This window comes from Eschrichtius robustus, chromosome 12, assembly GCF_028021215.1.
Source record: "Eschrichtius robustus isolate mEscRob2 chromosome 12, mEscRob2.pri, whole genome shotgun sequence".
Taxonomy (NCBI): Eukaryota; Metazoa; Chordata; class Mammalia; order Artiodactyla; family Eschrichtiidae; genus Eschrichtius; species Eschrichtius robustus.
Genome location: NC_090835.1, coordinates 36,811,107 through 36,824,891, shown reverse-complemented (window position 1 = coordinate 36,824,891; position 13,785 = coordinate 36,811,107). Strand labels below are relative to the sequence as shown.

At 57.8% G+C, this 13,785-nt stretch overlaps 1 protein-coding gene across 2 annotated transcripts in view; it reads right to left on the bottom strand.

Moving 5' to 3' along the window:
- POC1A (POC1 centriolar protein A) overlaps positions 1-13,785 on the bottom strand; it is a 73,140-nt gene that overhangs the window by 45,580 nt on the left and 13,775 nt on the right. For both annotated transcript variants that reach the window (XM_068557642.1, XM_068557641.1), the window contains exons 7-8: positions 12,043-12,176; positions 1,148-1,216 (exon numbers count right to left, since the gene is read on the bottom strand). In XM_068557642.1, the coding sequence (XP_068413743.1) occupies positions 1,148-1,216; positions 12,043-12,176 (203 nt within the window). The remainder of the gene's footprint in view (positions 1-1,147; positions 1,217-12,042; positions 12,177-13,785) is intronic.

Here is a 13,785-nt window from a genome sequence, read left to right as displayed (position 1 = left end):
CTTCTGAGCAATGAGCCAGGCCTTCATGCCCAGGCAAGGCTCAGGGGTTCCCTCTGCCCTCCTCCTGCCTTGTGTGGTCAGCACAGGAACCGGTGCTGGTAATGGGAAGATGCCTGCCAACTCTTAGCCATGCTGTGCCTCCAACCGTCCTCTGCTTTACTGGCAGAGACTCAACCAGAATCGGTCCATCAGGCCGGGGCTGGCGCTCACTGGGAGGCCAGCAGCACTTTCCTGGGCAGAGCTGGCAGAGCTGTGAGGCCCGGGAGCAGTGGGATGAACATTCTAGGTGACACACCAGGTCACCAGTGGCTCGGAACAGCCACCCCTTCCTCCCTGCCTCAGGGAAGTGTGGTTTTCTGGACAAGCAGCACTGCGCCAGAACCCGGAGAAAGATTTCCAGCGGGTGACTCTTCAACGGCCCTGGAGCCTCCCAGGTGCCAGACTCTGGGCCAGACCCCAGGGACAGGGTGCCCCGCAGGAGGCAGGTAATCGGGGCTGAGCAGTCTGGGCAGGAGGCACCAGGGTGGCTGACAGGGTGACAAGGCAGGACAGGACCTCCTCACACATGTCCTCGCTCCGCAGCCTGGAGTTGGAAAATGCTGCCCCCTCAGACAGCACAGGAGCAAAGGACGGCAGACGACAGAGTGCAGGCTCTAGCGCAGGCTCCAGCTCTGCTGCAGCCGAGACTCGGTTTCCTCACCCACAGAACAGCTGAAGAGAAGGCTTGCCCCACGCGGCTGCCCTGAGGACTGAATGAGGGGTGACGCTCTTGCCATGTTGCCCTCATTACCAGGCCCGCAGTAAGCATCCAAGAGTTATCTAATTATTCACCTATAATCAGGAGAAAGAAGTTCCTAAAAAACCGTTTTAACTTTCTCATGGCAACAGTAACCCAGACTTCCTACCCAAGCTGGTTTGAGCTGTAAGGGTTTTGAGATGCTGCCACGGGTCGGCACCTGCAGCACTCCTGCTCTGGGGAGGCCAGGGCCCAGCTCTGGGGGCCCCACCCCAAGATCCAGGCCTCAAGATTGCTGAAAGCCACCAAGGAAGCTGGTGAAACCCAGCCTGTCCATCCCCAAGACACCTCGGCCCCCTGTTCTGTTCTGCTCAGTATCAGCTGAGACCCCTCAGATCATTCTTTACTTACTTGTTCATCAGAACCTCCAGAAGCAAAATACTCCCCCGTTCTTGAAAAGGCAACAGTGGTGGCTGGACCCTAGGAGAACAAGCCAAAAAGAGCAAACACCAAAGGTCACTCTAGATTCTCAATGTACAGGAAGAAACCAGAAGCTCGTGAGTGAGAGTGGCAGCAGGACTCAGGGCTGAGCACCTCATCCAGCCCATGCCCTCCCCAACCTTTGGCGGAGGAACTGGCAGGTGCCCAAGCATGAGCACTACTGCTGAGACTCTGGTCCCAAGCACCACTGACAAAAGCCGGGCCATGAGGTCGAGTGTTGCGCCGACAGGAGTGAGCAGGAAAGGCCGCGCTGACAGCCCTACCAGACTGACATCACTGCCCTCACTTCCCAAGGAGAAGCCGGACGTCAGAGAGGTGCACTGACCTATCCCAGGCCCAGCACTGGGGCCAGAACTCGGTCCTCCGACCCAGACCATGCCCCCCTGCCAACACCACACTGCAGCTGACCAGAGAAGCGCGGAGCCCCATGGAGGAGCCAATGAGCAGAGGCAGGGCGCTTGGGGAGCTCAGGCGACCCAAAGGGCCAGAACCAGGGCAAGAAGGAGGATGGGGTGGGGTTACTGAAGGTGCCTGGGCAGCGGAGCAAAGTGACATGTCCCTCTAACGGGCACATCACTTCCCTCATGTTGGGGCCTTGGGAGGAGACATGCCACTCTGGCTTCTCACGCACTGAAGGTCCACTGAACTGTCCAAAGGGTGATGTCAGGCCTGCACCTGGCCGCACCAGTGAGCACATTCAGGCTTGGGGCAGGGGGCATGATCTCCTGGTAAAGAGGGGGGCTCTTCCCCACACGCCTGAAGCCCACTGCAGAAAGATGCACAGAGCAAGAGTCTGCTCGGCACACCACCACACTAAAAGTTTGGCTAAAAGGAACCATTGCTTCCTTTTGGCCAAACTGTTAATGCGGCAACACCTGGCATTCCCCAAGCAAAGCCAGATATAAGAGGTTCTCGCCTAGATGATGACAGTGTGGCCTCCATCAAAGGCCACCTCAGTTCCTCCAGAGCAGGACAGGGAGCAACAGGAGCTCCAACAGCGAATATGAGGGGCCTCTGGCAGTGGGGCTGACACAGCGGTGGACCCGTGGACGACAGGAATACTGGGAAGCACTTCCACTCGGCGGCAGAAAAGACTAGACAGGTTGTGGGCTGGAAAGGGACCCGACATCACGGAGCAAGGCCAGCTTCTGCCTGCCCAGAAGAGACAGGCGGGTTAGACAGAGCTGCCCCCTGGGCCCAGGCACACTGGGCAGGAGGCAGCATGTCTGCCCATGCTTCTGGAATCTACCCACGGCTCCTCCTCTCCGAGCTGCCCATAGTGGGGGTGATGAAGAAGTACAAGGGGCCCGAAGGGGCTGGGCTCACAGCAGCCCAGGAGTCCTCTGCAGCCATCCATCAGGACAAAGGAGATCCATTCTCACTGACGGGGAACAATGTCCACTTGCATAGGTGAGTGTGCAATACCAGGAGCGCAGCATCACGGGCTGCAGACGCAGGGCCTGGGGGTAGGATGGGAGCAGGTCGTCTGTCACCCAGATACCCTTCCAGGCGGACAGTCACCACACACTGACAGGACTTAAGTGGGGGGAGGCAATTTCAGGTGACTTACTTGAGTCTTAGAAATCTCTGTAATTTCCCATACTTTGAATCTTTTAACGAGTATATAGCATCGTTACATTAATACAAAAACAAAACAAAACTGTTTTCATTTTGAGGAAAAACAAAGAGGGAAGACAGAAAAGGGAAGGAACACAGTACGTGGAGTGTCAAAAAAGCCAGGCCCTCTGCCTGCCCAGAGCTCATTGAGGAATGGCAGGTTTCCAAGAAGTCACAGCAACTAAGGAACCAAACAAATATTCGTGGGTCAGTCTCCTTTCCTGTTGACACTCACCACCAGATGCCAAGTTGGGGACAAGATGTTGGAGGCCAAGCAGCAGCAGGACCACTGAAGAATGCGGCCGGCAGCCCAGTTTGGCAGGGGGATCAGGACCAGAAAGCAGGTGCTAGGAGCCCTCCAGGCAAGAAGAACTAGAGCCTTCCCCAGAGTCCAAGTCCCAGGAAACTCCAGGGAGGGCACGAGCGACAAGGGCGCTCAGAGGAGCTCTTGAGGGTTGAGGCCCACAGTCCTCCCCAACAGTGCCCGTTTACCAAGAGGACTGCATGGCTCCTGCACCAGGTACCTCGGTGTTCCTGGAAAGAGTGGTTTCCACGAAGGCTCCTACCCATCCACCCCGGGGCCCACAGAAGCAGTCCAGGGCACTCAAAGCACAGCCCAGAGAATGGCTGGCCCTGGGCTCTGCTGTGGGCCAAAGTCATCATGGACTGCAATGCAGACTCGGCTCTTCACTGCTGACAATCTTCAACCCAATCCTTGGTGGGCCTTCAGGGCCCCAGACCACCCAGACCCCCAGAGACCTCACCAGGCCCTCTCCTTTGCCCTTCCCATCAGCACTCTGGCCCCACTGAACCGCTCGCCGCTCCGCAAAACTGTGAGCTCAAGAAGGCCTCTTTCCGTGTTCTTTCTGCAGCCTCCTACATTGAGCTCTGAATTTGGTTATTTTTGATCTTTCTTGGTTTTAAATAAATTCATTTAAGGCTACAAATTTGCCTCTGACTGCCATCTTGGAGCTCAGATCCCCAAAGTTTCCCATATGCAGTATTTTCACTGTCCTTCATCTCCAAATGTTCCATTTCCACTGGGATTTTCTCTTTAGCCCAGCAGTTATTTAGAAGTGAGTTCTAGTTTCCAAACCCTGCGGGCTGGGGGAATCTCTTTTATCACCGGCAGGGATCAGTTGTGATCAGGAGTGTTCTCTGAGACTGTCCTGCCTTCACAGTGGCTGATTCCTTTCAGTCAATTAGTCACTCTTGATGCATTCGTTCACCGGCTAGGGTCAGGCATGCGGCCAAGTTGTTTCTTCCCACAGGCAAGGCCCGGGGCCTCTGCAGCACTTCCTGAGCGGGACTCTGAGCAGCAGCTCTCAGCTGGGCCCTCGGCAGCGTGGGTCTGACCTGTCCCTGATCGCCAGGGGTGCCCACCTGCTTGAGGTCCTGGTCCCCATCTGGCTCCAGGCCAGGTCCACTGGCAGGGACGCTGCCTAGACTCAATCGGATCCTTCCTCCCTCCCTCTCTGGATCTGGCCAGTTGGAGCCCTTTGTGAGATGATCATCGTGAGCACTGGATGCAGCCCGGTCCCCCACCTCTCTCTCCCCCCTGACCCAGCTGCACGTGGCCCTCGAGCTCAGCTGGACTCACACCCAGTCATTTCACCATACACCGCCTCTGCCTTGCCAACCTCCAGACCCAAGGGACCCATACTGGCTGGTTCCTTCACTCTCCAACAGCAAGGCGTCAATGCAGGGGGGAAAAAAAGGCAAAACAAAGGATGCCATGGTGTTTAGATCCCACAGCTCCTGACGACTCTCACTCCACAGCCCCTGCAGTTTGTCCAGACCTCTCCGCTGGCCTCACCCCCTCCGGCCTGACTCCCTGAGTCCCTGCACACCTGAACTTTGACCGCTGTGGCCACAACAGCTACAGGGGCAAAGGCTCAGCCAGGCACCCCCACCCCCACCATGCAAGGGTTTTGATGTTTTTCACTGGCTGCCAGCGAACAAAAAGCAACGTCACACCACATGCCCCATGTCAGAGGTAAAAGAAGAGCGGCCATCAAACAGATACACGGAGACCAAGGAGGCCTCTGGAGTGGGTGCTCTGGACTCTGACCCCCGCGCTCAGGCAAAGACACCGCAACCCAGTCCACCAGGACGATTCTTCCACAAATCCCCGCGAGGGAGGCTCGGCACTCACTCGCTAGACCTGTTGTGGGCTGGTGCTTATGTCCCTTCGTGGGGCCCCGCGGACAAGGAGCGGCCACCTAGGCTGCTCCTGACCTTGGCCAAGGACACCTGTTCCCAGCCCTCAACTCTGGGCTGCCGGCAGGGGACAGGGGGTCAGGCTGAGCTCTTGGTTACTTCAGTTGGAGTAAGTGAGCTCCTCTCCCTCTTTTTTTTTTTTTTTTAAATAGACTTTTACTTTTTTTTTTTTTTTTAAGTATTTGTTATTTATTTATTTATTTATTTATTTATTTATGGCTGTGTTGGGTCTTCGTTTCTGTGCGAGGGCTTTCCCTAGTTGCGGCGAGCGGGGGCCACTCTTCATCGCGGTGCGCGGGCCTCTCACCATCGCGGCCTCTCCTTGCGGAGCACAGGCTCCAGACGCGCAGGCTCAGTAATTGTGGCTCACGGGCTCAGCTGCTCCGCAGCACGTGGGATCCTCCCAGACCAGGGCTCGAACCCGCGTCCCCTGCATTGGCAGGCAGACTCTCAACCACTGCGCCACCAGGGAAGCCCTCCTCTCCCTCTTAATGTCCCCTCACTTCTCCCGGGAGCTGCCCAACCATCCAAGGCAGATCTAAGCCTCTCAAGCAGCAAAGCGAGTCTCCAAAATGAACAACTACACAAGGGCCACAGGGCGCAGAGAAACGAGGTGGGAGGGGCCCATTCTGAGAGCGTCCTTCCTCCTGGGGCAGCCAGGGGCGGCCCACGTGCCCAGGCCGCTCTGTCCCCCTGCTGTCTCTCGTTCTAGAGGGCGAGTCCCCCTTGTTGCCACTTCCCCAGCCCCAGCCCCCGGCGCGGCACAAGCTGCCAGTAGCGTCGGCCGACCCCGTGCTCTGAGCCTGTGATTTCTCGACAACCGAGCACAGCCCCTCACACAGCTGCCCCGGGTTTGGGGCTCTGGGCCCTGGGTGATGGGTGCTCGCTCCACCGTGGGCCAGCTGAGGTTCAGGGAACCACGTGCCCGCTGGTCCCTGTGCGGTTCAGTCACTCCACAGAGACACGAACGCCAACTGCACAGCCGCAAACACCAGATTTAACGCCCCACCCACGCCCCGCCTACCCTCCTCTCCCAAATAGCTCTGGGGACTAAAACCAAATGAGCATGTCTCGAGATTACGTTTCGGAAAATACAGAAAAATAAATCTGTATTTCTAGCACGATGCCCCCACATTTGCCACACAAAACTATGGGGGCCTTGCTCAGGGCACAAGGCTTTGAAAGACAGCTGCCTTTGGTGGGAAAGCCCTCCCCTCTCCTGGTCTTCCCTGCGGCAAAGTGAGGGGTGAGCGGGGTGAGGAGGCTCCCGTGCAGCTGACACCCCTAAGTCTGTACAGGATCCAGCGAGAAGCAGGGTCTCCCTTTCCTCCTGCTTAACTGTCCCGGTCGTGGCGGATCCCCACAGCAAGACTTCCCAGAGCCTCAGAGAGGGCGCTGGCACCCCTACCCAGCCCAGTGTCATCAGATACCCGGCCTGTCCTCCAGGAGTCAGGCCCTGGAAAAGACCCGATGGGCGGCACTAATAAAGGGCAACGGAAGCAGACCTGTAGACCAAGGCAGCAGCAGGCCGAACCCACTCAGGACAGCTGGTGGGGACAAGCTGTCGGGGAATCACTACAGCCCACCCACTGTGGGACGGATTTTAGGAGTTGTGTGACAAGAGAGAAGCCAGAGCAAGAGGATGTTCTGGGGCAGATGAGAACAACCCTAAACAAAATAAGAAGCCAGATAAACCCTGCAGAGACTCTGTGGGTGAGTGGGAGGAGGGGAAATGGGTGAGCCCCATCCCAGAGGGGGAGGGGCCGACGGCTATGGCCCTGTGCCCATCAGTGGGCGTTAAGTCATCAGAGCCCCCTAATATGTACTCAGTTTCCTAACAAACATTACCCATCCATGGTGCCAGGACCATGCCCATAACAGAAACTTTAAACAGCCTTTTAAAGAGCTCTCATCTAGAACAGCATGGGGTCATTTTCCAAGAGCTGCGCAGGACAGGGACTGGCAGCCGTGAGGACGTGTCTTCTCCCAATATGACAGATACGGGCGTCGTTCTTACAGAGGAGGAAAGGCTTGGCAAAGTCAAGGTCTTGCCCACTGTCACAGGTTAAGAGGTGGAGCCAGAATGGTTTGACCCCAACGTCCAAACCCTTTCCTCCCATTTGTGGCCCCCCAAGGCTCAGGCTTTTCTGGCTGAACAAGATAGGAGAGTGTCCATCATTTTTCTAAACCAGAAACAGGTGGGTACAAGCTGTTCATCCCTGGAAATGTTGGGGTGTTTCCTTAGAAAGCTGGGCATCAGACAAGGCTGCCAACCCTCCCCAACCGAACGTATCCAGCACTTGGTCTCAGTCAAAGCAGCTGGCAAAGGTGACCGGTGCAGGCTCTTTTCCAGCCCAATCACTGAGAGAGAAATCACCCCGGTGTCCCCATGGCGGAGGAAGGAGGACAGTGCCCCACATCCAGGCTGGCAGTGCCTCCCTGCTCTGTCCACTCTCCACCCGGATGGGCAGATTTGTCTGGAAGCCGAGGGCTACCCAACCTCTCAGCCCCAACAGGCTCCTCAGTCTGCCCCACCCCCCTGCCCTGGCAAAGGCGTCAGTGTCTGCTCGGCTTGAGTTTGGAAACCTGCCGCCCCTGCGCAGCAGGAGCAGCAGGGCGGTGAGGGGCCAGGGCCCGTGTGGGGTTGGAGCCAGCAAAGGGCCTGCCCAGCTCTCTGGCCTGCTCCCCAAATCACCTGGGGACATCCACCCCGTGGAAGCCTCTGAAGAGCCACACGAGCCCCAGCTGCAGCCAGGGAGCTGTTTCTGGGGTACAGCACATGTGGCGTCGAGCTCCCACGGGGCAGGAGCCTCGCTCAGTCACCAGCCACACCCCCTGAACGGCCCTTTGTGGCTCACCCAAAGCCAGGACTGCAGGGGAGAAGCACCAGAATCCTTCAGGCTCACAATAAACTTGTAACTGACGTCCATCCCCAGCCCCACAGGTAAGCCGGCCTCACATGGGCCGATGGAAGTGTGACCAATCACTTGCACGCCAGAGAACCACCAAACTGCCAGCCTGGTCAGACTCCTGGGGGCACAAGCTGTCCTCAGTGCCAGCACGTGGGCCCAGCCCAGGAGACCCAGGCCACACTGGGTGATCCTGATCTTAGCTTTGCACTTGGCATGTGCCTGTCCTGGTGCCCCTATGCCTTTAGGAAACAATAAGAGACTTTTGGCCTCAACTCAGGCAAGAGAGCTTCTACCCAATAGCATGGCCTCCCCTGACCCTTCCTCACTTTTCCTCCAGTGGGGCTGGCTCAGGCCGGCCCTCTCACAGGACACGGAGACACTTCCCTGCCACACGCAGAGCCCCCTCTCCTGCTCAAGGTCTGGCTCCCCGCAGCACCAGCTCCCTGTGGCAGGCTCCTCTCGGCTGGCCCCTGACCCCCGGCCTGCACTGTCCCTTCTCATAAGTGTGGATCTGGAGGCCTGAAGGGGTGGCTGCTCCACGTGGCAGAACAACTCAATAGCCCTCCCTCTACGGCTCCCTTGGGGCTATGCCTGAGGGTGGTCACAAGGAGGTCCTCCAAGTCCAAACCAAAGCTTCCTGGGGATCCCTCTCCTGCTGGACCAGAACACCATCACCTAGCAGCAAGGCTGGAACACAAGAAGCCATGAGGCCCGCTGGCCTCCTACACAGACCAGTGATCTGAAAACAAGAGTGAGATCACAACTTCTAAAAGCCATACATATGAGGTCAATGGGTGTGGTGGAAACTGCAGATGTGGGTACTCGTTCCAGGTCGACAACCTTAAGCTGCATGAGACCCCCTACAAGTCCAGATCATTCTCTGGACCTCGGTTCCCCCACCAGGACTCAAAGGTGCTTTCAAATCTGCCTTCTCATCTGGGGGACAGAATCCCTGGGCATCTGGGACCACTTGGGAGCTGTGGGCGCCACAGGCTTCTGGACGTGGCTGGTGACAGCTGTGCTTGGTGAGGCCCTCACTACCTCCTGGAACAGAATGTGGACGCTCAAATCACCAAGGAGTGCAGCTGTGCATCTTCCTGGAAGGACGGGACAGGGAGGGGACTTCACGAGCGGGGGAGCCTGAGAGGACCAGACACTGCACAGAGCATCTGGGCGGGGCTTCAGCCCCCTCCTCAGCCCGTGGTGCAGGCCCTCTCCCTGGGGCTTGGCAGGGGCAATACATCCTCCAAAGGAGTCAATACATCCTCCAAAGGGGTGTCAAAGAACTTCTTCCTGGAGCTGAGCCACTTTGGCCCGACAGCATGTCACAAACCCTCATAGGTCAGGGACATTTTCGGGGCACATTGGCTCCCAGTGACAACACAGGCCCAACTTCCACGGATTTGTCCCCTCGGGGAGAGCAAAGCCGCTCCCGTTCCCGGCCCAGATGTCCGCCCACACTAGGTATCTGGTCCAGCTGGCGGACTGCTTTTAACAACTGCCCGAATCAAGGCTGCTCAACCGCACTCTCCTTCCTTAGGAAGCCACCCTTAGCTGACTTTGAATCTCCCCAAACCTAGGGGCAGAGTCAGACCCAACAAGGAACCACAGCAAACCCTGGCAGACTGGGGCACAGAGAGGGGGCTAGGTTTTGCAGCCCCCCTCACACACACACACCACGTACTTGCCCTCCGACATCAGCCCAGAGACCAGACTCTTCAAGAGTCTTTGCCCAAAAGAAAGCACCCTGGAGGCAGAGAGGGCAAAGGAAGTGGGCCAGGTCTGCCCACGTGGCCCACTGGAGAACCCAGCACTGAGCTGCCACCGGTGAGTGCACAGTGGTCTCACCACAGGTCTTGAGGAGGAGGAGGAGGAGGACAAAGGGAGAGATCAGCTCTCCAGGAAGAGGAGAGGGGTTAAAGCTAGCGCGGGGCTCTGGCCAGCTCCTTCCTCCCAGAATCGGTCTGCGGAACCCCGAGGAAGCCAGGCCCTGGGCCTCCCACACCCTGCACCCCACAGTGGGGCTGTGTTATGGGTACTCCAGGAAGAAGAGCCCCTAAGACCCACGGCACACCAATGCTAAGTTTCTGTACTTGATAGGGACTTTGGGGGGTCGGAACAGAAACAAATGTGAGCCTCACACTCCGACTCCCACTTTCATCTGAGCGGGGAGAAGCCTACCCTGCTTCACCCAACCCTCCAAGTACCACCCAAGACTCAACCTGCCTCTCCTGGTTTCCTAACACATCTCATGCCAGCTCGGCTCTGCTGATGTCCCCAGAGAGTCCCCTGCTTCCCAGGCCACGAGCCCCAGTGGGTGGGACCACGACATCCATTTCATACCCCTGGTGCCCAGCCCGGTGAGCTGGGAAGCGGATGACGAATGGACAAACGGACGGCAAGATGAACAGAGGTGAGCTTGCTTCTCCTTCCTCCCACTTCCTCTGGGCACTGCGAGTTTGGTGCCCTGAGGAAGAATTGATTTCTGAAGCCATTTCCCGTTCTCCACACCCCCAAACCACCGCTGTCCCTCAGCCTGTCTCCCACATTTCCAGGTTCAACAGCAGATAAGCAACCGCGCGGTTTCTCTTGGCCCCTGTCTCACTTCTCCAGGAGAACAATGTCCACAGGTTTCCCATATGTGCTGATGCTGGGCCCGAACACAGGAACAGCCTTTTAGATGCCGCGTTCAAGGCTTCTCAGGCTGAGAGGTGAGTCAGCTGTCTAAAGAACGTCCACAAGAAAGGAGAAAGTGCTCCGTGATCACTTGGTATGCACCTGCCTGCACGGTGTTTCTGTGCATTGCCTTTCCTTCATTTTTGTGGGAGCAGGAGAGGTAGCAGCGTTCATGTGGTTTTCAAATGCCCTCCTGGTTATAAGATCCGAAACTGGTTACGTGTGAATCTAAGTAACTACTTGCCAAAGGGCTAACAAAGGTGGCTCCCCCACAGGCTGACAACAGGAGCAGCGATCACGCCAGCCCAGTGGCCATACGTGACACCTAGATGTGTCGACACCAGGGGAACAGGCCCGCTGGTCCTGCACACCAGACATTTCTCTGACAGAGAGGACCAGGGGTCACCATGGGCTGAGGGCAAGCGGCCTCCAGGTCCCAAGGAAGCAGAAGAAAAGGCCCATGCCCCACTCCAAGCCATGGCCAAGGCCCCTTGTGCTCTGACTCAGATGGCAGTGGGATCCAGAGAGCGCTGGGCTAGACGCCTCACACCTAGCTGCTGGCCCAAGAGACATGAGCAGCCCAGGGCCTCCCTCAGCCCTCAAGAGCCTGTCCCCACTCTCCGTCCCGTCTGCCCCTGCTCATGGGTGGAGAAGTGGACAAACTGAAATGCTCTGGTCTCTGCACCCGTGTCCCACTTGGATGTGGCGACCACGTCCCAGCAGGAGACACCCTGATGACCGCTCTGCTCAGCAGGAGACAGCTCAGCCGCACCCAGGCCGGCTGCAGGGGAGAACCGCAAGCAGCCCACCGCCCACTGGGGCCCGTGCCCAGCTACTGCCCACATAGGGGGCCAGGGCACCGGATGTGTTGGTGAAAGACGCTCAGAGAGAAGGCCTCTCTCCCTCGTTTCAATTCTAGGAATTCCCCAATGAATGTGCGGTAAGATTTCCCTCCTTCACACCCGCCTCTGCAAGACACCTGTTGTTTCTGCCTCCAAAGGGCCCCAGGAGGCCTGATGGCAATTCAGGGCATGAGTTCCAGGGCTCTACTCAACTGCTGGACCAAGTGATGCCTGAGGTCATTGGGGACAGATTCCATTCAGCCCCTGGGAAAAGTCTGTCAACCATGTCCAGAGGCCTCCGTTCCGACCCCCCACCCAACTGAACCCCTGTACTCCCTTCTCAGCTGCAGCACCAGGCCCAGCACTTCTGCCAGAGGTCACAGGTCTTGTGGGTGGGAAACCTGCTTCTGCACCTCACCCCAACGTGCAGGCTGCAAGGGGACCACAGAACCCCTCCATCGGGCTCCAAGGGAAGGGCCACCTCAAGGCAGCGCCTCCACCCCACTCCATGCCACTCAGCCCAGGCTGACGCCCTCACCTGATGTCCATGGAGCGTGTAGAGCAGCCGGCCCTCCATGAGGTCCAGGATCTTCAGGGTTGAGTCGCTGGAGGCCGTGACCAAGTAGTTTCCCGACGGGTGGAAGGAGAGGGCGTTCACCGCCGCACTGTGCACTGGAGGGAGGACGTCACTCAGATGGGCTGGGAGGCCCACAAAGTCAGAAGACTCGGCACAGGTCTGGGCTGGGGAGGCCATTGCCCAGAGTTGCTATGAAGAGCCCCACAAGGACTTCCCAGGAGGGCAGCACAAACAAAGGACAGGAGGAGACTCATCCAGAGATGACGGCAGGCAGCGGGAGACGCAGGGCAGGCGGGAGCACGTGTGGCAAGGCCAGAGGGATCAAGCCATTCCTCCACCTCTCCCTCCTCACCAAGCATTCAAGCTAGAGCCGTACAGAGTGCTCAAACATAACGCTCAATCTGTCTCACATGCTGCTACTTCAGGGAAACCAAATGGAAAAGAAAACCCCTGCAAATGCCAATATGATGCCCCTGCCCCGGGGGAAAGGATGGGCATGGGAGTGGGCAAGAAAACAGCTTAAGACACGCTCTCAGGAGCCAGTCAGGCCCAGGTTCCAACCCCAGCCTCCTGACTGGCCCGCCCTGGGACCCTGAGCGAGCATCTTGACACACTGAGCCCGTTTCTCCTTCTGTGGCACAGCACCTACAAGTTAGGGTGCTGTAGGCATGCTGCCAGGTGAAGCCTGTGAGGCCTCTGTACAGAGTGAGCCCTGATGTCCCTCTCCGCTACCCCAGGCATCCCATGCTACTCCAGGTCCTGCCATTTAACTCACTTGACAGCTCAAGCCCATCCACAATTCTTCCCCACTGCTCCAGCCCAAGCCCCACCATCCACACTGGTGTCCCTCGCTCTCCAAGATCTGGCCACACCAGCCCTGTCAGCTCCCTAGCTGTGGAACCTTCCCACCCCTTGTTCCCCCTGGGCCGGGAAGACTCTTGCCCGCCTCTTCCCCAGACCCTGCAGCTCACTCACTGCTCAGAGTCACCTCCTCAGGGAAGCCTCCCCTGACCTCGCCATCAGGGCCACCCCCTTGTTTGGTCCCTCCTGAAGCACCGTGAGTCTCTTCACAGCAGGGTTTTTACATTTATGTGCAGCTATTTGGTTCCCGGCTGGGTCCCCCATGAGACCATGTGCTCCATCAGGCAGGGGGCTTTGTTGGGTCCTTGGCTCCTGGCTCAGTGCCTGACACGGAGCGGGACTCGAAAAGCAGTTGGTGAGTAGGTGAACTGGACCCAGGCAGGCCACATGGGGACATCAACGTGTGGACCAGCCATATCACAGCTTAGAGTAGCTGCTGAGGAAGACCCAGGTGCCTTCGTACCCATTACCACAGGCCTCGTGAGCGAAACCAGAGGGGCTAGGATAACCATGACCCCGCCAAGTCAGAACTGCCACAAACATAAAGGCAAATTCTAAAACGAACCCCTCACCCTGGCACCGTGAGACTGCAGGAACCACTGCTGGACCAGTAAACACACCCACCATGAAATGGCCCTCAGTAGAGCCGACGGAGGTGCACGGAGCCCCTCAGACACCAGGCCAGCCGATGTGCAGACGAGCCGGGGAGTGTGGATTCACGTTCCCAAGCACACTTAGGGGAGATACCAGGGCTTTACATAACACGATCTTTAGGTCTAAACACTCTCTCAGCACCAGGAACTCCAAGAGACGGCCTGGAGTGGGGCTGATGGGGTCTCCAGA